The 25,398-nt window shown below is 46.5% G+C and overlaps 1 protein-coding gene across 6 annotated transcripts in view; it reads right to left on the bottom strand.

The window, feature by feature from the left end:
* LOC128424082 (sodium channel protein type 5 subunit alpha-like) overlaps nt 1-17,697 on the bottom strand; it is a 207,287-nt gene extending 189,590 nt beyond the window's left edge. For 4 of the 6 annotated variants that reach the window (XR_008332921.1, XM_053409894.1, XM_053409896.1 and 1 more), the window contains exon 1: nt 3,824-3,908. Coding sequence is in view for 4 of the 6 variants with exons in the window: in XM_053409894.1 (XP_053265869.1) it covers nt 3,824-3,903 (80 nt within the window). In the remaining 2 variants the exon portion in view is untranslated. Of the gene's footprint in view, nt 1-3,823; nt 3,915-15,862; nt 15,982-17,339 lie in introns of those variants that run through there. The other 2 variants (XM_053409898.1, XM_053409897.1) reach the window with 2 other exon arrangements.
* Nucleotides 17,698-25,398: the final 7,701 nt, after the last annotated feature.

Raw genomic sequence — 25,398 nt, 5'->3', positions numbered from 1 at the left:
TCCAGCATGTTTGATATAGGCCTGAGGCACAAGAACTGGCAACATGCATTGTAAAGGTAAAGGGACCCCTGACCGTTAGGTCCAGTTGTGACCGACTCTGGGGTTGCGACGCTCATCTCGCTTTATTGGCCGAGGGAGCCAGCATACAGCTTCCCGGTCATGTGGCCAGCATGACTAAGCCACTTCTGGCGGACCAGAGCAGCGCACGGAAACACCGTTTACCTTCCTGCCACAGCGGTACCTATTTATCTACTTGCACTTTGACGTGCTTTCGAACTGCTAGGTTGGCAGGAGCACGGACCGAGCAATGGGAGCTCACCCCATCGCGGGGATTCGAACCGCCGACCTTCTGATCGGCAAGTCCTAGGCTCTGTGGTTTAACCCACAGCGCCACCCGCATCCCTAGCAACATGCATACTACCCTACTTATTTGGATACAGGAGACGCCAAGCATGTGCCAAATATGCACCTGTGCATAATTTGCCAGTTGCTTAAGAGGCCCTGGGTTTTGTGTACTTTGCTGTAATGGAAATGATAAAGGAGTAAGATTTTGTGGGACGCAGTGAAGATTGCAAAGAACTGTAGCATCCACAGTAAGCCTTTTTAAAAATCTGCTGCTGACAGAGCCACGTGAAGGCAGCTGGCTCTCTTCATTTCTCTAGCTTAAATTTTGCATTGTGCTTTAAGTGGCTATTTGCATGGGATTTTCCATGTTGTTTTATCTCCAGAGAAGCTCGCCACAATTCATGCATGCAAGTCAAGCCACACACAGAGACAGAAGGTCTCAGTCCATTCCTAAGTGAACGCCCATTTTGCACGTGTTGGATCCTAAGTCTGTTCCACCTCATTTACTCATTAAACTACTATAATAATTATTATTAATCTGCATGGATTTTTTTTATCTCAATAATACTTAAATGGGCATTTCATCACAGCCTTTTTAAATATGTATTTTATCTCAACGTACATATTTCTAAATGGATTTTGTCCTAAATTATGCATTTTAAAACTTTTTAAAAGTCGAAAAGCTGATCTGCACATTAGTCCAGGAGGTTCAGGTCAGATAAGTTCCCACTGGAATTCAGAGATATCAAATTCCTGAAGCAGACTACACACTCCACAGGAGGTGAAAACAATTTGACCTGGGGCAAAATTCCTCTGTGAACCCCAAAATGAGAGCCAGACAAGATGTAAAACAGTGTGTTCCTGTGCAGAATTTGCTATTCTGCACTGAGATACAGTGATGGCAACAAGCCTAAATGTTTTTAAACAGGAGAAAATGGTTATGACAAAAATCATGGAGGCCTATTATGGGCTACCAGTCCTGACACCTAAACAGAACTTCCATGTGTGGGAAACATACAAACATAAGACAAACCCTACTATTAGTTCTGTTACCACTACCACTAACTAATAAAAATGTCACAAACTATTCTTCATAAATAAAAGCAAAGTTTTTACAAGCCACACACCCTGAGGTAAGAAAACATGCTGCTGTTGATAGGTTTAGCTCAGGGATTCCCAAACTGGGGGGTCTCCAGCTGTTTTTGGACTACAACTCCCATCATCCCTGACCACTGCTCCTGCTGGCTAGGGATGATGGGAGTTGTAGTCCAAAAAATGGATGGTGACCCAGGTTTGGGAATCCCTGGTCTAGCAGAAGGGTGGGGAACCTCAGAGCCAAGGGCTGCAGGTAACCCTCCACACACACACACCCTCTCTCTCAAGCCTTTGGGGCTCTCCACATGCTGAAATCTCTCACTGCCGCTACTCCAACACTGTTCTGGAGTGCTTTTTCCTGTAAGGGAATATTCCTTGTCATGCAGTCCAAGGAAGGTTGCTCACGGGGGGATGTGGCCCTTGAGCTTCCAAAAATACAATAAAATTTTAAAAATCCCCTGCTCCTGGTTTTAACATTTGGAAGGAGGGAAAGAATATCACAGCATTTTCACCGTTTCTGGAAGTTGCGGCCTGCGTGTTCCCCACGAGCCTGACTCAAAGAAGGGCATCTTTGTCATCCTCTCCTCCAGCGCCAGCCACCAGGAGCAGATGGCCGTGTTTATCATCCGTCAGTCAAAAATAAAAAGTGGGTTCTGGTTGGCTCAATGAGCCACACTAATTGTTTAATGCACTGCACTTAGTTTAAGCTTTTGCATCTGGTATCTATTTTCATAAGGAAGAACTTGCAGGGATGCAAACTTGCTCTGCTTAATTTTATTTTGTTTTAAATAGCAGGCTTGGGAGGGAAGCAGGGATTATATCTTCCCCCGCCCCCGCTCCCTCCCAGGCCGATGGAAACTCAGCTAGTGTTCCTAAATGAGGTGTCCAGCTAAGCTTCAGAAACATTTATATAATCAAAAGCCAATTCCCCAAGTGCCATTACTCTCCGGGGAATGCTTGGCCCTCCAGATGTTGTTGGTTGGTCACTGTGAGAACAGGGTCTCTGGCTGTTTTTGGACTACAACTCCCATCATCCTGTGCTAGCAAGACCAGTGGTCAGGGATGATGGGAACTGTAGTCCAAAAAGCAGCTGGAGACCCCAAGTTTGGGAAATGATCTAGAGCAGGCATAGGCAAACTCCGGCCCTCCAGATGGTCCTGTTAGCTAGGGATGATGGGAGTTGTAGTCCCAAACATCTGGAGGGCCAGAGTTTGCCTATGTCTGATCTAAAGGCTCCTGCCCCCATGTGGTCCTTCCTCTAGTGAGCTATGGCAGGGTCACATGCTGAGGAGGAGGGCTGGTTCTTTACAGCTCCTGTTACGTTCTGTGGGGCAAACTAAATCAAATGCATGTGGAAAAACTGCTCATGGAAGGCCAAAGCTGGTATCTGTTAAGTATAACTGGTTTAATTCACACCGAAATGGGAATACCTGTATGCATTGGTGAAAGGGTTTAACTTGAAGATTCCACTGAAGGTAAATTAAGAGCAAAAAGGAGCTCTCTGAGCTGCCATGATGGGCTGATAATTAACTGTTATTGTTCTCAGATAGCTCTGAGCTTTAACCTTAGATCACATAAGAAGGTATTGAATGGCAAATTCGCCATATTCCGAAGGGTGGTGGCTGGAGTTCTTCGTTCCTAGGCTCTGTGAGAGTGAGGGTGTAAATGAAGCTCTGAAGAGACAGACCTCTGTTTCTGGGTCTGTTGGAATTATTTCATATTTTGTAAGATGCCGAGCCTACGCCTTTTCTGCCATATGTCTCATGGAACTGTTTAGATGTATCATTTGATACATCTTCTGTTCTGAAGAAAGTTCTACAGGTAAACTTGAACAATCTAATGTGTCTGGACGATGCTTCATTTAAAAAGGAATCAGTTTTTAGGCACCAAGTCCCTTCAAACTGCACAGTATGTTTGATCTGTATCAACCACAACTACCACAGACACACACTTCATTCCACTGATGGCTCCAATTCTTTGACTCTGCCCCCATATCTGATTTTCCTGAATTCGGGTCAAACTAGAAAAAATAATTCCAGAACCGGAGGCTGCACAATTATGCTACACAGCTCCTTCGGTTCTTTTCCGCTCACTACATGCGTGAGAGAGATCACATTTTTTGTGAGAAAACACCAGCCAGTCACACATTGCGGCATCTGCCTTGCAAATAATGCTCTTTAAATGTTCTGGTTTGTGATTTAGAGCAAGGCAAACACACCTTCTCTCAGTGGATCTGTTTCAAGAGCGCGCATGCATGCCAAGAAATGCCCGCGATCCCGCAAATGAACATGCAGAGCGGTTCTGATACGAAGCAGTCAAATGGCAAATGGGAGGTTTCGAAAAGAGGGATAGAGAGAGAGAGAAAAATCAGCAAAATACTTACTCAACGTATTTGTTCCAAGGAGGGAGTTCAGACCATGCCATGAACACACAGTTGGTTAAAATAGTGCACATGATAAACATACTGAATAATGTAAAAGCACAAGTTAAGGAAAGTACTTTGAATGACTATTTAAAAACAAAAAACCCAGCCCTTGCACTTCGCACTACAAGCAACATCACAACCCTTTCCTGGTTTGTTCCTGTTCATCATTCCCATGTAAAGTGTGAATGCACATTAAGGAAGGGTCTGTAAGAAATCTTAAGTGAGCAAATTCACCGCAAGTTCATAAACCAAACTGACTTAAAATTTACAGAATGTTCCCTATTGAAGGAGAATTACATGAAGATGATGTACAGATGGTACACAACACCAGTGCAGTTAGGGAAAATGTACAAAACTAGTTCAAATATATGTTGGAAGTGTAAGGAAAAGGAGGGGACATTTTATCATATGTGGTGGGATTGTAAGGTAATTAAAAAAAATTGGGAAATGATATGCAACGAATTGAAGAAAATGTTCCATTTAATATTTGTTTTAAAACCTGAAGCATTTTTTATTAGGGATTGTAGGGAAAGATCTGCCAAAAAACCTGAAAAACATCTTCATGTATGTGACAACGGCCATGAGGGTTTTACTAGCACAAGGATGGAAGACTGAAGAAACCCCAACTAAAGAATCATGGCAAGAAAAATTGATGGACTATGCAGAACTGGCAAAACTGACATACAAGCTATGGGACAAGGATAACTGTGACTTTAAAGGTGAATGGGAACCCCTTTACAAAGTATCTGAAGGCGCAACAATGCGAACTGGACTCCTTGGCTGGTTTTGAATAAACATTCACAAACTTTTTATTGATAATAATCAGCCAAATAGTTTGAGGATCTATACAACTGTATAACATGCAAAAAACAGCATTTTTAGAGAAATCAAAGACTGGAACTGAGGGAAGTCGGGGGTGGGGTGGGTGGGTTCAAGGGGGGAGGGAGGGGGAGGGAGGAAAAATGGAGGGGAAATAAGGATGATATATTTCTGGATAATATGTTTTGTTTTAATTGTGAATAAAAAGTTATTAAAAATAAATAAAAATAAACCAAACTTCCACTGGCAAGAGAGCACCCTTCCGCAAACAAAAACCAATGCTCTCTGAGTGTGCGAGTGATACAATGGCTGTGCAAAACAGATCAGTCGTTAAATACATGCTCTTCTTCTTAACGAAGGTCATAAGAACTCCTGCGAGATGGAGCCACCTCTGCTATTTATTCTGGGCAAACGCTGGCTTGTTCCAAGTACCATGTTTTCTAGTTTTCCAGCCCATGGACTGGGAGGCTGACACACTCCATCTAGGCTGGTGTTGCTTGTTCTGACTGGCAGCAGCTCTGCAGGGTCTGGGGCAGAGAAGGGTCTTTCCCATTTCTTGCTACCTAGCGGTCTGTTGTAGCTGGAGGTGCTGGAAATTGAACCTGCGTCCTTCTGCACGCAGAGAAGGTGCTCTGCCACGAAGCTGTGGTCCACCTCCCCAGAGTAAGACAAACCCACTCAGCCAAACCTGCTCCTCTTTATTCCGGTGTAAGTGACTCTGCAGGGTTTGTCTGCATCAGAAGCAATCAAATGACTGAGGAGCACCTGATGGAGAGACATGGAAGATGGAGAAACTGCCCCTAGTGGGACACCTGCTGGAATGCAGTGGTGCCAGGGCCACAAATCGGTCAGAAACACAGCAAGCTAATGCAGCAGTGCCCTCGAGTTTCTGCTGGTATCACTGACACAGACTGGCAGCAGTTCTCCAGGGGTTCACACTGCAGAATTTCCCATCCCTGCCTGGACAGCAGCAGCAGTTGAGCCCGAGACCTTCTGCATGCAAATATCTTTTGCCACTGGGCTGCAGCAATTTCCCAACCTTTGTCCTTCCTGGGTGCCCTCTATAGGACCTCAGCAAGAGCTGGCACAGTCTAGGGGACAGAATAGCGATCTGGGATTGGAGAAATCCAGGTTCAAGTCCCATTTTTGGCCACTGAGCCAATTGCGGCCTCTCAGCCTAATCAACCTCGCAGGGTTGTTGTTATGATATCGTGTGGGAGGGATTGCGTATGCTGCCCTCAATCTCCAGGAGGAAACAGAAATATTAAAATGCAATAACTGCTAAATAATCAATCGTACACTCTCCCTGCTGCTAGAAATGTAATTCTGATTCCGCTCCCCAGAGTTTAAAATAACAGTGTATGGGTGGGGATGGTACCTGCAAATATATAATCAGATAAAAAAATACTGAGAGGGAGAAGTACACGTGAAATGGGGAAAGGGGGGGCCCACAGAGATGGGATTGTGAAGTAGCCAAGCGAAGCCTCTCTTAAAATAAATTTTAAAAGGGCCCACGTTGAATGGGAGCACAGGTGCAATGGTGCAAACTCAGCATTAAAAAAGAGAGAGGCTCTGTTAAAGAAGTGAGTTGGAAATGCCTGGGAAAAGAGATGTTGCAAGCTGTTTGCAAAGACCATGCGAAGGGAACAAGATTTGCTTACACAAATGCTGGGAAGTAGGGAACCAAACAATCGTCTCATCGGAGTACATGGGGCTCTGCAGGGTATTCTAAGCAAAAGTGACAGCTCCCTGCCCCAAGGAGGTTACAATCTATCTTTAGAAAGGGAGGGAAGCAAGACAATGAGAGATCGAGGCAAGAAAATGCTGCTTAATATTTAAACACCTAGGGTTTGTTCTAGCTGGAGATGAGGACTAAGGGAGTGAAAGATTTCGTGGAAGAGGGGGAGGGACAGAGAGGTGGTATCGTGTAGCTCAGCCACCAACAACTAGGGGTGCTTCAGATTTGGGCCACCTCTGCCATCAGCCCCAGCTTGCAAAGCCATCCTGGATAGGACTGGTGGGAGCTGTAATCCAAAACATCTGGAGGGCAGCAGGTTGGCAACACCTGATGTAGCTATTCTTGGGGGGAGTTCAAGGCATAAGGACCATCACAGGAGAAGCAGAGAGGGAGGAGACCTTCAAATAGCTCAAGGACCATAAAGAAGGCTGATGGCCGAAGAATTGATGCTTTTGAATTATGGTGGCTGGAGGAGACTCTTGAGAGTCCCATGGTCTGCAAGAAGATCAAACCTATCCATTCTGAAGGAAATCAGCCCTGGGTGCTCACTGGAAGGACAGATCGTGAAGCTGAGGCTCCAAGACTTTGGCCACCTCATGAGAAGAGAAGACTCCCTGGAAAAGACCCTGATGTTGGGAAAGATGGAGGGCACAAGGAGAAGGGGACGACAGAGGACGAGATGGTTGGACAGTGTTCTCGAAGCTACCAGCATGAGTTTGACCAAACTTCGGGAGGCAGTGGAAGACAGGAGGGCCTGGCGTGCTCTGGTCCATGGGGTCACGAAGAGTCGGACACGACTAAACGACTAAACAACAACAACAACAACAAAGTATAGATGGAGGAACAAGGGAACCACGCAGTGATACATCCCAATAATTGGTGACATATCCCAGGATGTCCAGCACTCAGATTCATTACCAGAGGCAGATCATCAAAGGAAATGCCATCCTGCTGGACATGTCTTCAATCTTCTCCTGAAGTTCGTGGCTACAATGAGGCCACAGGGGACTGTTGTCTGACATCAACTTGTAGCATGCCCTACATCCGAGTAGCATAAACCTTTAAGCAGGATCTTCATTTCTGTTATGGGGGAAAAGGGACAGTTTCTCCACTTCTACTGCCACCGCCACCACCAGAATAATAAAAACCAGCTCGGTTGCTAACTACCCCAGTTACTCCCACATGAAAACTTAAGAAACTAGTAATTGGACTCGAGGGGCTAGTCATCCAAAGACTGATTCAAAAACATTTTCCACTACTGGGACCTGTTCCTCCCGATGAATGACTGCAGAGAATCGCAGATGGCAAGCCTCATTTTCTGCTGTTATTACCTGATGAACATAAACACTATAAAAGGGCCTTGATCCGCCACCCAGCGGCACCTCCTCCCAAGTAAGCTAAGGGTCTTTGAAGGCAGCTCCTTACGGAATGAGCAGCAAAGGAAAATCTCCCAGAGCCAGGTTCTGACTTTCCCCACAGGTATAAACAGGAATGGGGAAAAATAAGAAGTCTTAAAAGTTGAGAGACATCACTGCTGTTCACGATGGTTGGGAGTTGCAGGACAAACCAACTGGAGGGCACCAGGTTGGGGAAGGATGGTGTAGAGTGGCTCATTCCAAAATATGGGCTACCATTAGGAAATAAGTTCTGGCTGGGGTTATGCAGGACACTGTCCCAACCAGGATCCATCTCTGCAAATAGCATGTCTGAACCCTGCTGCGCACAGAGCCTGGGGCTTCTGTGCCTCTAAATCATGGGTAGGCAAACTAAGGCCCGGGGGCCGGATCCAGCCCAATCACCTTCTAAATCCGGCCCACGGATGGTCCAGGAATCAGCGTGTTTTTACATGAGTAGAATGTGTCCTTTTATTTAAAATGCATCTCTGGGTTATTTGTGGGATCTGCCTGATGTTTTTACATGAGCAGAATGTGTCCTTTTATTTAAAATGCATCTCTGGGTTATTTGTGGGGCATAGGAATTCATTCATTTCCCCCCCAAAAAAATATAGTCCGGCCCCCCACAAGGTCTGAGGGACAGTGGACCGGCCCCTTGCTGAAAAAGTTTGCTGGCGCCTGCTCTAAATACAGGGTAGGAGAACCTTAAGCCCAGGGGATAAAGGTGACCTTCCAGGCCTCTCTGTCCAGCCCTTGGGACTCTCGCTAGGCCCCTCCCCTGGTCACACCCCCTCTTGCCAAGCCACGCCCATTGCAAGGCCTGGCATACAAAGGGAAAAGAGCTGCAGTCTCTGAAATTCCCCCTTTTGCACAACGGCACTGCTATAATAATAATTAATTATTATTATTATTATTATTATTATTATTATTATTATTATTAATTATTATTATTATTATTTGTACCCCGCCCATCTGGCTGGGCTTCCCCAGCCACTCTGGGTGGCTTCCAAAAAAAATATTAAAATCCTCTAATACATCAAACATTAAAAGCTTCCCTAAACAGGGCTGCCTTCAGATGTCTTCTAAAAGTCTGGTAGTTGTTGTTCTCTTTGACATCTGGTGGGAGGGTGTTCCACAGGGAGGGCGCCACTACCGAGAAGGCCCTCTGCCTGGTTCCCTGTAACTTGCAAGGTGCATGCTGTGGTGTTCAGGAGAACCTTGCAAGGTATTATCCCCGTGTTAAGAGAAATATGGAGGGTACGGAGCGCTGAAGTTCTGGGATAGTGGGTTGCCAAAGGGTGATGGCAGAAGCAGGGTTTTAACTTTCCGTTACGCAATTTTGTAGCTGCTCCACCCTTCAGCACAGCCACGAAAGGCGGAGGGACCCTGTCCTCTGTTGCATCTGCCTGCCCCAAATGCATGCCAGCCATCAGTTTCAGCCAACCTCTGGCATTAAGGGAGCAACACTTTCTGAGATAGAGCACCTTTGAGCAAACATATGCTCCATTCAGTGGTGGCTGTGTGTAATCTCTTCTCTCCAAAGCCAAACTGACCACTAGGCCTATTCCAGAGTGGATTGTCTAGAATAACACAGATGCCAAACTTTCAAATACATAAAGTAAAGGTAAAGGGACCCCTGACCATTAGGTCCAGTCGTGACCAACTCTGTGGTTGCGGCGCTCATCTTGCTTTATTGGCCGAGGGAGCCGGCGTTTGACCGCAGACAGCTTCCGGGTCATGTGGCCAGCATGACTAAGCCGCTTCTGGCGAACCAGAGCAGCGCACGGAAACGCCATTTACCTTCCAGCAGGAGCGGTAACTATTTATCTACTTGCACTTTGACGTGCTTTTGAACTGCTGGGTTGGCAGGAGCAGGGACCGAGCAACGGGAGCTCACCCTGTCACGGGGATTCGAACCACCAACCTTCTGTTCAGAAAGTCCTAGGCTCTGTGATCAGAAAGTCCCAGCGCCAAATACTTATCCCCAAACAAAATTCAAACTCTGAAAAACTTCAGAAGCGGTCTCCAAGGAGGGCAGGGGAATAATCAATCCCAAATCTGGGCACAGGTGGAAGTGTACAATATGGGCATGGTCTTGGGGAGACTAGTTCAGCTTTCTAAAATCCCAATTTCTTTTTAAAAAGTGGGTTTCTAGTCCTTATGACCAGCCAGAAAGTGTGCAGGCAATGTCTAGTAATATTCGAGAACTCAGAGGAACTTCTGAATCAAGAGCGGCAATAGCTACTCTGTTTATATCTGTTGTAAAGCACTTTAGACTGCAGCATTTGCAGAAATGCTGACATTTGACTTGAAAAAGATTTCCACTAGCCAGAGAGGCTGAAGCTAAAACATAGCTCCTTGCTGCTCTCTATGATTAGCATAATTTATTCTGCTAAATAGTAAAAACATTGGTGTAGAAAAGGCATCCCCAAACTCGGCCTTCCATATGTTTCTGGGACCACAATTCCCATCATCCCTGACCACTGGTCCTGTTAGCTAGGGATCGTGGGAGTTGTAGTCCCAAAACACCTGAAGGGCCAAGTTTGGGGATGCCTGGTGTAGAATAAGAGTAACAGTGCAACATTTTTCAGGTGCACTTTAGGGAAGAATTTACAATTACCACGTGGCCCTTTTAGGACACTCACCTGAGTGGTAGCCAAAAATGTCCCCAAAAATGTCAGTTATACCACTTACAATTTCTTTCTGTAAACCACAACAAAACCCAGGACATAAAATATCTCAAAACCCAGGACATAAAGCATCTCAAGAAATCACATTGGGTATAAATAAGTCATTCAATGAAACCTGATCCAGGCAGTAGAAATAAGCACAAAACAGAGTTTTAATCCAGACTGAGACTGAGACCGATAAGTCCACTGGTGTTTGTCATTGGAGCGCATTTTTGTCCCAGGCTATATTACGAATTTAGGACAACAACAAAAAATATGCCATGGAGTTCTTGAAACAAATACTGATCCAGGAATGCAAGACCTAAGCACACATTGATTTGTTTTGAGATATTTTACTACCCCTAAGAAGCACCAGAAGGGACGCGGGTGGCGCTGTGGGTAAAAGCCTCAGCGCCTAGGGCTTGCCGATCGAAAGGTCGGTGGTTCGAATCCCCGCGGCGGGGTGCGCTCCCGTTGCTCGGTCCCAGCGCCTGCCAACCTAGCAGTTCGAAAGCACCCCCAGGTGCAAGTAGATAAATAGGGACCGCTTACTAGCGGGAAGGTAAACGGCGTTCCGTGTGCGGCTCTGGCTCGCCAGATGCAGCTTGTCACGCTGGCCACGTGACCCGGAAGTGTCTGCGGACAGCGCTGGCCCCCGGCCTCTTGAGTGAGATGGGCGCACAAACCCAGAGTCTGTCAAGACTGGCCCGTACGGGCAGGGGTACCTTTACCTTTACCTTTAAGAAGCACCAGAATTTGGTTGGGGCCAGTAAAATGCCCCCCAAACCATTTGTGTACATTAAAAATAAATAAATGTTGGTTTAAGAAGGTTCAACAGGTTGCAGGTTCAGTCTGACTTGCTACAGCTCTTCAGTTTGTTTTACATGACACGCCACCCAGCCCAGGGCCCCAGATTTCCCCTTCTCTCTCTTGAAATATAAGGCAGACTCATTAAATACACATTTATCCTGCACGCGCTCCATCTTTTGCTAGAGCATCAAAGGCAGTGGAAGCGGAAAGCATGCTTTGCTGAGTCATGAGTGACATGCATTTTAATAATCTGTTTAAAGCAGCCCATAATGCAAGCACTTTGTTGAATTAGAGCCATCAACCCTGTGCTTTCGCATACAGATCTGTGCATATATATTACGGTTAGGCTGCAGAGGCAGGCTAGGTAGCTAAGCTTCTCTTGGATAAATATATGCTCCCGAAAGTGTCTGAGCTTTCAAGCTGAACAGAGCAACTACATTCGATCCTTGCTATAAAAAAACCACCCACACTTACTTTTTTTTAAAAAAAATCAAAAATCAAAACAGTGCATTCACTCCAAAATGTACTTAGGAAATAGAAGAGACTGAAAATGCCTGGCCGTCAAATGTGGATAAAGAATGACATTTGCCTTGCCTTACATTCTGAGCCTGATTGTACTGACAGCATCCGTAGAGCAAAAAAGCAGCCGCCCCAAGGACTCCCAGAAAATGTCATGAGGTGTATTTGTCTTGTGGCCAATGAATATGGTTGGGAGCGAGAAATCTGACCCTCGGCCCCAGCAGTGCAGAGCAACTTCAAAAACGCCAAATAAAAATCGCAGCTTCGGCTCTCCAAGAGGAACAACCACAAGTTATTCCCCCAGGTTTGACTTCCTGCGCCCAGTGTCACAGAATCATAGAAGCATCAGGTCGAAAGGGACCCGAGGGTCATCCAGCCTGACCCGCTGCAATGGCAGGAATCGGAACTAAAGAACCCCGGACAGATGGCCACCCAACCTGCAATGAAGGAGAGGCCGCCACCTTCCAAGGCACTGTCAAACTGTCACAGCTCTCCTGGCACGGAAAAGTACCACAGGCCCTCTTGATGTCTCTGGTTCTGCAGGGTTTAATTTTCATTGGAGGGACAAGTGTGTGTAGGGGAGAGTGATCATGCGGTCCCTTCTTGTGCATCCTGCTCACAGAAAAGAAACAGAGGTAGCACAGCTGGACGCCCAGTGCCACAGCGAGGTCAGAAAAGCCTCTTTCTTGTAGAAGATCATTTGACAAGAGGCCTTTGTCATTGTGTTCGACATTGGCACTGGTGAAACACGACCAAGGCTTGCTTCTTTGATTCTAGGTGAAGGACCATGGTGGAGGATTTGCCGTATGTGCAGAAGAGAGAGTTTTTAGATTTGAAATCCCGCTTTATCACTACCTGAAGGAGTCTCAAAGCGGCTAACATTCTCCTTTCCCTTCCTCCCCCACAACAAACACTCTGTGAGGTGAGTGGGGCTGAGAGACTTCAGAGAAGCGTGACTGGCCCAAGGTCACCCAGCAGCTGCATGTGGAGGAGCGGAGACGCAAACCCGGTTCCCCAGAAGGTCTCAGGTTAAATCTCTCGGCATCTCTTGGCAGAATCAGGCAAGTCAAAGCCAGATGCAACCACCCCTTTTGGACTTCCTGCTTCACCTGCCGTCACGGCGCTGTCAGGCAAAGGAATGTCCAGAACGAGGAATTAATTCTTTGTTGTCACTTCCCCACAGGTCCACATGCACAGCCTCCTAACACAGTTCTTCAGCAGCAGCCCTACTTGTGCTGCCTGTTAAAAAGTGTTATGTACTGAGTGAATAGGATCCAAAATGCAGCAGTCTGATTGGTCCTAGAACAATGTAGCAGTATGATTGGTCTGCAGGAGCTACCCAATCCGGCTCCAGATGGAAGTGAATCCACAACCTGATTGGCCTACAGGAGAATTCCGGAATTAGCCAATCACGTGGGACCCATTGTGTAAATAATGTATATAAAGCAGATACTTTGAGGGAACATTCATTTCCTCCTCACCACTATGAGCTGAATAAAGAGCATGAAATCCACTCTCGACTCAGAGAATATTTGAAAAAGTCTTGTGGAACTCGGAAAAATTGACAAAACAATCTTGTGACATGCCATGCGGCTGTAGACAGGGCCTCCTGTTTAAAATGGACTTGGGGGAAAATCCTACTAAATGTGAACAAGTGCAGGAGATAGCCTAAAGTATTTTTGTTCTGTGAACCACCCTGAGACCTCCAGGTATAGGGCGGTATATAAATTCTAATAATAATAATAATAATAATAATAATAATAATAATAGGAAGAAGAAGTGCACTTGGGAAAAGGCACGTCCTTCAGTCCTGCCTCTCTCAGCTACTCCTAGGTGTGAACGCGATAAGGCAGTTGCTGCAGAAGAGAGGCTCTGCCCTTGCCCACACCCGAGCTGTGTGCAAGCAGACAAAAACTGTGTCTGCGTGTAACGAGATTCTGTTCCTCCATCTCCAAAACTCTTCTGGCCCTGGGCATAGCTGTCAACTTACAGATTTGAAAATAAGGGGCCAGCAGCCTCGGAAATAAGGGATCAGCAGCCAAAATAAGGGATTTTAGTCAACCAGCAGCCAAACGAGGCCTCAAGTGGTGGTTCCCACAGCGCAGCAACCCGGCAAAGGGGATGCAGCAAGGAAAACCACCGTCACCTCTCCGCTGGGAAGCGCTGAGCAAAGGCGAGTCCCCAGGCAACGCGGCCGATTAGATCGGCACAAGGCATGCAAGCTCCACCCACCAGTCATTCTTATTGGGTGAGCAACGCAGCCAAGCAACACAGTTGGAGCCTCCCTCCTCCCTGGCCGGCAGGGAGGGAGGGAGAGCAGCTGCTTCCTTTGAAACCTGGGAAATTTAAGGGACATCATCAATAAGGGACAGCAGCGGGACACGGCGCTGGGATAAGGGACTTTCCCGCCAAATAAGGGACGGTTGACAGCTATGGCCCTGGGAGACAGGGAAGCAGGAGAGGTCGGGCAGGAGGGAGGAGGAGGTATGGAAGCCCTTGACTTTGCACCTCCTCCTGCCTCTGACTCACATCCTCTGGCTGTTTCAGGCTCCCCCAGATTGCCAAATCCCTTTTCCAGGTCAGAGTCCAAGCCTCACTTCTCCTGGTGCCCACCCCTGACCCTCTGCTAAACTGGCATCTGCAATAGGAGTCTTGGCCACCCACAGCATGGGCACTGAGCAGAGCAGCAAGAACCGATAGCTTTCTTCTCCGATGAGCTACAGCAAGAAGCCTGGATGCCTTAATATTATACCAGGTGGGGGGGGGGATAAATAAAAAGAGTGTTGGATAGGAGTCAAATGTCTTGCTGGGTGGAGAGGTTCCCATAACAGATCCTTCCCCCCACACCCTCTTTGAGAAAGCATCTTCTGTTTTGCCATCTTCGCCACGGGACGCTCCTTGCAGATGGCCCTCTAAGCCCAGCAAGGTTTGACATTCCTCTAATTGGAAGGAGCGCAGCTGAAGGTAAAATAAAGTGACTCTGAAAAGCTTTGGCCTCATCAGAAAAGCCTCCTGCTTGGAGGCCTGAAAGCCTTCCATCGGATCTTTAAGTGAACTTCATGCAGAGAGATGGGGAGGAGGCTGGCAGAGGGGATCACTAGCAGGTCAAGGGGAGCCAGAGGAGGAAAGGATGACAGCAGGGCAAACAGATAATCCAAACAGGGCAGTGGGAAGGAGCCCCCAGAACGTGTTCCAGCTTTACAGCTCACTGAAATAACAGCAGGAGGTGCCCCCTGAACATGCACAGAGTTTTCTCTTTGCCACTATATGCCATCTTCAGCGGTAAACAATGAGTGTGATATCTTGGGACTAGGACACCTGAGTCTCCAGGACAAAGGATGACGCCTCTGGCTGCCACAAGTTCCAGCACTCCATGCTGGCAAGTAAACAAGGAGAAATGGCCACAGAATTCAGCTTTCCAATAAAAAATAAAAATCTTAAGTGCTGTTTTTAATAAACAAAACAAACGGGTTTCTATCCATCGTGAGAGGAAGTTTAAGACAATGACTTCGGGTATCCCAAGCATCAGAGGAGCGCTTGAACAACATTCACAGTGCTGTGATTTCCCTTTTTTTCCTGCATAGCCACAAAACCAAGGAAAACCAGAATGAATTATGCAAAGTCTGAGAAAGTATGCAAAGGTGTTCGATTTGTATCATGTATAATTCAGCTTGTTTTGACGCAGGATTTATATAGAAATATATTGGTGCAAGAGCACACACAGCATTTGACACTGTGTTCCCCCAGCTGGTGCCTTCAGAATATTTTGGGTTACAGTTCCTATGAGTCCCAGCGAGCATGACTAATGGTCAGGCATAATGACATCCATTTGGGGAAGGCTGGTTTTAAGGTTTGCAGATTTTGCTTCATTTTCCTACGCTGTATATTACTACCCTGCTCCCCACAGATCTCTAAATCCTAATTTCAGTTGGTTCCAACCCTCACGTATATATCGATGAATAGGAGCGACATGCTCAGAATGCAATCACATGTCATGTGTTTTCCACCATGCAGAGGTCTGGTGGAGACAACCCAATCAAAAGGATATGAATGTACCAAAATTTTAATTGCTGCTCTTCTGATTCGATGAAAAGGAGTAAGTATATACAAGGCAGGAGTGGCACTAAATCGAAAGATTGTCTTCCCTTTGTTCAGTACTATAAATGTCTGGAAAACAAAAGAGAGAGTGAAAGAACATTTAAGGTCTGCATTATACGCTCACGAGATAGGACCCTCCAGAAACCAAAGGCTATTGTATTTCCTACTCATAAAGTACATGCCAAACGATCGCACCACCATTCCTCTTTGAAAACGAAGAGATAAAGGCATTGTTGCCCAGGCAAAAGAAATTAAGCTCAATAGTCCAGGCTGCTCTTCTTGGAGTACAATGCATAATAGCCAGGGGTAGCATGCATGTGCAAAAATATCTGTGTGCCTCATTGCCACTTTAACAACACATATGTAGAGCAAGGTCATTGCTATAGAGTGCAAAATATCATGCGTTGTTCCACATGTAAAATAGCAGACTCTACATGGATTTCTTTTCAAAAAGTGCAGGCTCACCATCTTCTATGAAATTGCCTCCATTGTGTAACACCTATTTGCACAGTCCTATTTGCACCACATTTTTAAACCTACCACTTGTTTGGGACACTCATTCTCAACTGCAACGGTCTGTTTCCACTCCAGGAGCAGGGAAAAAAACCAGTGATTTGCTGTCGCCTACCTTCCATGCATTAGGATCTGAACGGACAAGTCCGCAAACCCCCTAAATGCACCATTCTGGACCGGCTATATTTTGGCATACTAGCATTGCCAACACTCCCCACTACCCCCTGCAGGGCTCCTCCGAATTTAAAAGCAGGGTTGCAAGTAGAAATCCAGCAGTTTAAGCCTTCTTCCATCATCCCTACGTCTGCATGCCTAGAAAAAACTTGACCTCTGGAATCTCTGCTCTCACCCAGTTTTTAATAGCACGTTAACCAAATGCATTGCCCTTCTCCTGTAATACGATCGATTAAGTGAAATGATACATTCACATGCCCCTAGTTCAGAGGAGGCAGGATTCTGGCACGGTTTTTAGTATTAACACCACTCTCCCCTTCCCAATGACATAGAGTCACCAGATTTCCAGATTTCACTTAAAAAGAAGATAGTGAATTTGAATCATTTGTAGAACCGGATAGATGAGACAAAATATACAGGCACTATCCTTCTCAATTTTTGCTGGTGAGACATTAGACTGCTCTGTGTTTTACTTTTGCCTCCCCCCCAAAAAAAATATATTCTGTGGACGCCCACAGCTCCACCCTCAACCCCAGTCATCCGTTTTCCAAACATTAAGGTCTGGGAGTTTCAAACTCCTAATTCTTGCATCCTTAAACGAAGGAGGAATTATTTCCACTGGGGAAAGAGGTGGGGCAGGGAGGAAGAAGAGGGGAAATCCACGCCTTCCCCACTACCTCCCGCTCTCGCTCTCCCCCTCCGCCATCTTTAACAATAAGCGCAGAGCGGGTGGGAATGACCTTGTGATCGCTGTAGAAAGGGTCAATATCCTCCAAAGGTTCCCCAATGAGCTCCGACGGAGGAGAGCCGTAGATGTCGGGCAACTTCTTGCAGGCCTGTAAGTCAAACTGAGGCCGCAGAATCTCCTCGTCGCCCAACTGTTCCCTGTATTCCTGCTTGGCGCTCCTTGCGATCTTCTCCGCGATCCGCTTCTCGATCGCAGCCAGGGATTCGGGCGTGAAGCGGTGGAAGCTGTTAGAACCCAGTGGCAACAAGAAGTCGGCCATCTTTTCATCCTGATACTTCTTTGTACTGGCCTTTACTCCTAAAAGTAAAAAAAAAACAAAAACAGAAAAAAACCTGAAAAGAAAAGAGAAGAAAAAGGGCGATATTAGGCAGGTAAACAAGAAATGGCAAACAATTTAACAAAGGTGGCTTGGTAACAGGCTCTTGAGCTGTTGGGACAACACTGAGGCAGGAAGGCTGTGTGTGCAGCTAGGGTGATTGTTAAGTTGTGAGTGAACATATCAGACGACACAGTGATTCTTCAAACAGCTCTTGTTTATTCACAGGCCAGAACAGAACTGAACTGAAGGGTTCAGTCAGCCTGCTTATATAGAGCTCCAGTACAACGTAACTGTAACAATTTCCTAAAACTATCCAATCACTGAACGTCACTTTCGATCCCTTATTTGCATAACTATCTACAGTATCCCCCTGCTGGCCCTGGGTGAGAACTTCAGTACATAACAGGGATGGTACTGGCCAGAGTGCCAGGATAGAACCTGGGAGAACCTCTCTTAAAGCCATCCAAGTTGGTGGCCATCACTGCCTGCTCCATGACTGCAGTCATGGGATTTTTGTCTATCACATGACGGTATATGTTTTGACTCCACAGAGTGGGAAGTGACGGAGACAGGATGTTTGTGTTACTGTGTTCCATGAAGTGGGACTATTGTCCTTTGTTCTTTTTCTCTTTGCTGTCTGATGCTAGAGAGAGGGAGCCATGTTGCAGTGCTCCATGTGTGTTTATATGTAAATGAAGTAGATTAGCCAAAATGCTGAGTTGCTGAGGTCTGTTACGCAACTGCAAAGACTCTGCGGATCCCTAAGTCTGCCATTGTCTGTTGGCATGTGATGTTCGGGCAGAAGAAAGCTTTTGAAGCTCCCAAATGATCGACCAGGAGGGAGAGAACATGCCAGTCCGACATGTGTCTCTGCCAGAGTCCTACTCGAGTGTAGGCTGAGCTCCTGACTGCGAGCTCTACATATGTTGCGCAAAGTGCATATGACTAATATGAGATAGACAAATCGTACAGACTCTGCTATTCTCATTTATTGTGAGAGATTAGCCTATTCCCCAGTTTCCATTTTTCGCTTTGCTCCTCCCTGGAGAAATCCTACAGACACCCATAAAAAGAAACAATTCCATCAAGTGCATCTCTTCCTGTGGCTGCAGCATAAGGATGGCAGATAGTCACTTCCAGGTGGCCATTAAAGGCACAGGACAGGCTCAGGGTCTGCACACGGTGGTGCTAAGCAGGGCCAGATTTAGGAAGAGGTAAACCAGGTTAAACCACAGAGCCTAGGGCTTGCCGATCAGAAGGTCGGCGGTTTGAATCCCCGCGATGGGGTGAGTTCCCGTTGCTCGGTCCCTGCTCCTGCCAACCTAGCAGTTCAAAAGCACATCAAAGTGCAAGTAGATAAATAGGTACTGGTTCGGCGGGAAGATAAACAGCGTTTCCGTGTGCTGCTCTGGTTCCGCCAGAAGTGGCTTAGTCATGCTGGCCACATGACCTGAAAGCTGTACGCTGGCTCCCTCGACCAGGAAAGCAAGATGAGCTTTCGAACTGCTAGGTTGGCAGGAGCAGGGACCGAGCATCGGGAGCTCACCCCGTCGCAAGGATTCGAACCGCCGACCTTCTGATTGGCAAGCCCTAGGCTCTGTGGTTTAGCCCTAGAAAAAACAACATGTGAATAACACTTGGGGATTGGGGGGTCATGTTCAAAAAAATACCCCACATTATCATACATTTTCCCCTTTCTGCTTTGTCCCTGATACCAACACTTGCCAGGCCTGAAAGAACCTTCTTCACCAGTGAAGGTCTGTCATAGAATCACACAACTAGAGAGGTGGAAGAGACCCTGCAAGGGCAATCCAGTCTAACCCCCACAATGCAGGAATAACTCCACTGGGGTAAACGGGTGCATTGCCCCACCAATCTCGGTCTACCTTCAACCACCCCAACTGCCTAGCTTCATACTTACAACCAGTCTGGGGTGGCACTAAATGTCACCTTCCTTCTCCTTACTGTCAGTGTTGTCCCACTGTAGAACTCAGCAGGGAGAAGGATAGGGTCAAAACTAGAATTGGCTGTGCCTAGAAGGAGTTGTCTCCTTCATGGATCCCTGCCTTGTCATGGCGAAGGGGCTTGAATAACTCAGAGAAGCTATGAGTTATGCTGTGCAGGGCCACCCAAGATGGACAGGTCATAGTGGAGAGTGATCCACCTGGAGCAGGAACCAGCAAGCCACTCCAGTATCCCTGCCAAGAAAACTGCATGGACAAAATAAGATGAGTTTGGCCAAACTGCGGGAGGCAGTGGAAGACAGGAGTGCCTGGCGTGCTCTGGTCTATGGGGTCACGAAGAGTCGGACACGACTAAACGACAACAAGAAGAAGAATGAGCTGTGGTTGCACTTGCCATTGGCTCTGGCTCCACCTAGTGTTGGCCTCCTGCCATACACCCTACTGGTTCCCAGTGGCAGCCAGCCAGCCCTGTCCTTCACGCATCTCATGGTGACATTTCCTTGTAAAAACTAGATATATGGACACACATTGGAGTCTCTGCATTCTTCTAAGAGAGTTGCTAGATATTGCCTGAAAGGCCTTGTGGTGGCAGGACTGCGGTCCCTGCTGTTTAGCGAGCAGTTCCTAGATAATTCACGGCCGTTATTCTTCGCAACACCCGCAAGTTTGTCAGCAAACAAAGCTTCAACTGATCCCAGCATGACAAAGGGAGTATTTATTGACTCAATTTATGTGAATGGAGCATCCCTTCACATTGCCAATTCTCCCCGTTCCAACTTTGTTTTACGACGGACTCATTACATTGTTATTGATCGCAGGCACATCACAGGAAAACAACTTCCATACCCATCCCCTTAAAAAGAAAAGAAAAGAAGAAGCAGCACTTTGCCTTGCTGCCAAATTCAACACAGTGTAGGAATACAATGAGTCGCACGTAGGCCTGGACTTAAAACAAGATGCCACCCTTTTCAGTTAAACCTAGCCTGTATTTCACTTCACAGTTGACCTCGTCTTCACTAGGAGGAGGAAACTACAAAACAAAGAGACAATTAAAAGGGGGGGGGATGTGATAGAGCCAGTCCTTGCTGGTGGTGGGACAACGATGAGTGGTCAGAGGGAGAAGACTGGAAAGATGAAGTGTCGGAAGCTGGAGGGTAACAGGGCTTAGTGAGCTGGGAGAGTCTGTGGCAGAGAGGAGTCCAGAATTAGAGGCAGCAGCTGAAGCAAGAGAACAGGAGGGAAAAGGCTGATGAAGTCACAGGTTTCCCCCCTCCTGCTGCAACAAGCTCCCCTCCCAGAAACAGAAGAGGCATGAAAAGGGCAAGGCAGAGGTTGATTATATGCCGGCGCAGTCTCTGATTGCTTGGAAGAAGCTTGGAAGACGGCTGTGAGGAGGTGGGGACTTTCAGTCTCAGCAACCGATTTCCAGGGAGGAAGACCACTGGGAATTAGCTGCTGTGCTCATTAAGCCTGACACTGGAGAGGGTGTTTTTGCTAATAAGAGTTAACTTCTACTTTAGCTCCGGCATGCTCCGGTGGCAGTCAGTTGCTGGAAAGCACAGGAGGGGAAAATCCTGATTGTGGGCTTCCCACAAGCATTTGATTGGCCACTGTGAGAACAGGATGCTGGACTAGATGGGCCATTGGCCTGATCCAGCAGAGATCTTCTTATGTTCTTGCAAGGCCAGGGCTAGGCATGGCATCCCCAAAGGATCCTGGGAGCCATCATTTGCTAGGGGTGTTGGGAACTGTAACTCTGCGAGGACTGAACTACAGTTCCCATGGTTCTTTTGGGAAGCTACGAGCTCCAAATTGAAGGAGTGGATGTGATGCAGACCACTCTCTTGAAAGGAACAGAGGGATAACTGCATGCAATCTGAAAAAACAGGAGGTGGAATGATTGCCCCTGTGTCCTCCCCAAAAGGGCGCTGCTACTATGGAATCTGGGTCCTTCACGTCTATCTAAAATAGTTATATTCCCCCTTTCAACTCTGTTTACAAAGAGGTTGACAACAAGGTTAAAACAGCCGATTCACAGCAAAAGGAAAATAATACTGAAATGGCAATAATAATAATAATAATAATTATAATTTATTATTTGTACCCCGCCCATCTGGCTGGGTTTCCCCAGCCACTCTGGGCGGCTTCCAACAAAGATGACAAATACACTAAAATGTCACATATTAAAAACTTCCCTGAACAGGGCTGCCTTCAGATGTCTTCTGAATGTCAGGTAGATGTTTATCGCTTTGACATCTGATGGGAGGGCGTTCCACAGGGCGGGCGCCACTACCGAAAAGGCCCTCTGCCTGGTTCCCCGTAACTTGGCCTCTCGCAGTGAGGGAACCGCCAGAAGGCCCTCGGAGCTGGACCTCAGTGTCCGGGCAGAACGATGGGGGAGGAGACGCTCCTTCAGATATACTGGACCGAGGCCGTTTAGGGCTTTAAAGGTCAGCACCAACACTTAAAGTCAACAGTCAAAGAATAAGAAAGAAAAATAGGGGAGGGGGGGAATCATTTGCTGGCTCAAAAAGAAAGCAAAAATGGCTGCCGTGAAAGCACAGGCCCTGACAACAAAGCAATACAAAATTGCTAAATTCAATATCTAGTTTGGTATCCGTATTTTTATTATTATTGTATTTTATTATTATTTTTTATGTGAGAGCCTCTCTAGCAGTCTTTGACAGAAGGGCAGCCTACACGTTTATAGAACAGGGGGCCAAGCAAAAGCTTTGGAGAACAATCCTGTTTTTATCCGACGGCCACAAGACTGGAGGCGGGCAAGAGGAAGATGGCCCTGGGGAAAGCGTTCTGCAACGGGGAGGGAGGGGGCAACAAAAAAGGCTCCATCTCGGGACGCCCATCCACCTCACGCCAGAAAGCCGAGGCACCCAGAGAAGGCCGTACAGCAAAGGATCTTACACGTTGTGGTTCCCGAAGGGTGTGGCAGGAAAGGGTGGCGAGAAATTCAATGACAATCAAACTCACTGACTTCGCATACATACTTAAAGTACATATGCGAGAGGCTCATTTATAATTATATTTTGGGAACGATTCGTGCATCGTTTTATACTTTCTGAACGTCCCGTGATCATATTATAAAGCACATGTGTTCTATGTCATTTATCAAGCGCTGCTAGGAGCTGTTTCTTTTTGTTTCCCAATGTATTTCTTATAAATGGAAAAAATTGGTGTGGTATAAGCAAGTTACTATTCTTAGAGTATTCTTAGACAGGAGTGCCTGGCGTGCTCTGGTTCATGGGGTCACGAAGAGTCGGACACGACTAAACGACTAAACAACAACAACATTCCTAGAGTGTGGCCCAGAGAAATTTTTTTGAGAGCCACTGTCTTACAGGGTGAGCAAGACCATTTGGGATGCCTTGGTCCCAAATTGTAGGGCAGTGTGTGGGTGTGCTTTAAGCCAACGCCAACCCTTCCAGTTGAGGCCAGAAGTCAGAAAATCCAGTGAAGTGTCTTTTTTTAAAAAAATAAAATGGCGAGTAGAGATGATGATGAATATTGATGTAAATTAATTGTGGAGGTTGCCAATGTTTGCTTATTTATCCCATGTCTGAAGAGAAATCAGTCCAGTGAATATGATATGTATCTGCTGTGGTTGTAAAGTGATGGGGACATGTACTAGGAAGTGTGGGATAGCCATCAATTGACAGGAAGTAGGATCTGAACCAAAGGATTCGAATTACAAGAAAGGAGAAACTTTAGGTGGTGTTCAGTGGTGGATTAGACGACCTTGGAAGGTGATAGACTTTCCTTCCTTGGAAGTTTTTAAACAGAGGCTGGATGACCATCTGTCAGGGATTATTCAGCTGCGATTCCTGCCTTGGGGTCTCCTCCAACTCTACAATTCTATGATACTAACACCTGCATAAACAAATCAGGATAAATAGTCTGTATTGGCTGTTGCAGAATGCATTCTCAATAAAGAGTCCGCACAGTATAACGCCTGTACAAACTTTCTGTAACAAATCATGGTGAATGCACAATAAAGAGGTTGTCTGGAAAAGACTACTCACGCTGGAAAAACTACTCACACTGGCAGAAAAAGGGCCAGGCATCATTCATGCCATTCACAATCACATGAATGGCTTTTCTGCAGCAAACAGCAGGCCCACGGGGGCCCCATCTGGATCAGCACCTGGGCAAATGATGGGGGGGGCATTGACCCTTTGCTGCCACTGCAATCCCAATGAGGATTGCTTCCAATTTGAATTGGGGAGGAAAGGTCCCATTCGTGTCAATGAAAGCTCTTCTTCCAATGCCAAAATAGCAGGTGTCCAGTCTGAATTGGGACCCCAGTGCGAGGGGGTGGAGAGCAAAGGGGGGAAGGCTTCTCCCATGCTGGGGTCCTATTGACTTTCACAAAAAACTATTCTTGTAAGTGTTAATTGCACAAAGGGCATCTCACCTAGTTTTTGGACTAGCGTGCCTTCTTTTCCCCAAATCCCTGCCCTGCCAACCCGTCTAAGAACGTAACCTCGCATCCCCAATGAACCTCTGCTCTAAATTAACAGCTCACACCATCCACTAAGGAACAGAACATGCACAAACAAATATCCCTGTAAGTCTTACGTGACTTATAATAACAACAACCAAGTCTCAGAACTCTGTGATCCAGGCTGCTTACCATCTCCTCCTGAAATGCTTTTCTAGCACGGGGGCGGGTCGTGCTGCCTGAGAACTGAGCAGGAAACAATAGCCTATAATTGGGTAACCTGTACTCTTTCACCTTGGATAAAGACCCCATCTACCTTAAAAAACAAACCCTGCATTAGGGAAGTTGTTATGTACTGAGTTGAATAGGATCCGAAATGCAGCAGTCTGATTGGTCCTAGAACAATAGGATTCAGAATGCAGCAGTCTGATTGGTCCTAGAACAATAGGATTCAGAATGCAGCAGTCTGATTGGTCCTAGAACAATGCAGCAGTCTGATTGGTCCGCAGGAGCCACCCAATCCAGCTCCAGGTGGAAGTGAATCCACAACCTGATTGGCCTACAGGAGAATCCCGGAATTAGCCAATCACGTGCAGCCCATTGTGTAAATAATGTATATAAAGCAGATATTGTGGGAGAACTTCCATTCCTCCTTACCTCTATGAGCTGAATAAAGAGCATGAAATCCACTCTCAACTCCAAGTATATTTCAGAAGTGATTAGTTATTTTATTTTTAAAAAATAAAGGGTTGTTTTTAAAGGTGTTGTCTTCACAGTGCATGGATTTTTGTAAGTTTGATCCCCATTGAAAAAGCCCTCACTGAATCCCACCATATTGGATAATTATCGCCCAGTTTCCCTGGGCCATTATTGCATTCAAACCAGCAATTCATGTTTTGCCAGACAGGCACATGAAGGGGCTGAGGTTCACAGAGCTTTCACGTAAAATTTGCTAGAGAGAATTCCGTGATCTTACTTCCTTGGCAGGAAGCTGTAACACTACATACTTCCCCCCTTCCTGGGCAGCCTCCTCTTTCTTCATCATGCTTCCAAGCTGACCACAGATGGAACAAGCTGGTTTTCTCTTCCTCTGGAGGGTAGGACCCGAACCAACGGATTCAGGTTACAAGAAAGGAGATTCCAACTAAACATCAGGAAGAACTTTCTGACTGCAAGTACTGTTTGACAGTGGAACAGACTCCCATAAAGGTTTTTAAGCAGAGGTTGGATGGTCATTTGTCATTGATGCTTTAGTTGAGATTCCTGCATTGCAGGGGGTTGGACCTCAGGGTCCCCTTCAACTCTACAATTC

This window comes from Podarcis raffonei, chromosome 12, assembly GCF_027172205.1.
Source record: "Podarcis raffonei isolate rPodRaf1 chromosome 12, rPodRaf1.pri, whole genome shotgun sequence".
Classification (NCBI taxonomy): domain Eukaryota; kingdom Metazoa; phylum Chordata; class Lepidosauria; order Squamata; family Lacertidae; genus Podarcis; species Podarcis raffonei.
This window is presented reverse-complemented; position numbering and strand designations above follow the sequence as displayed.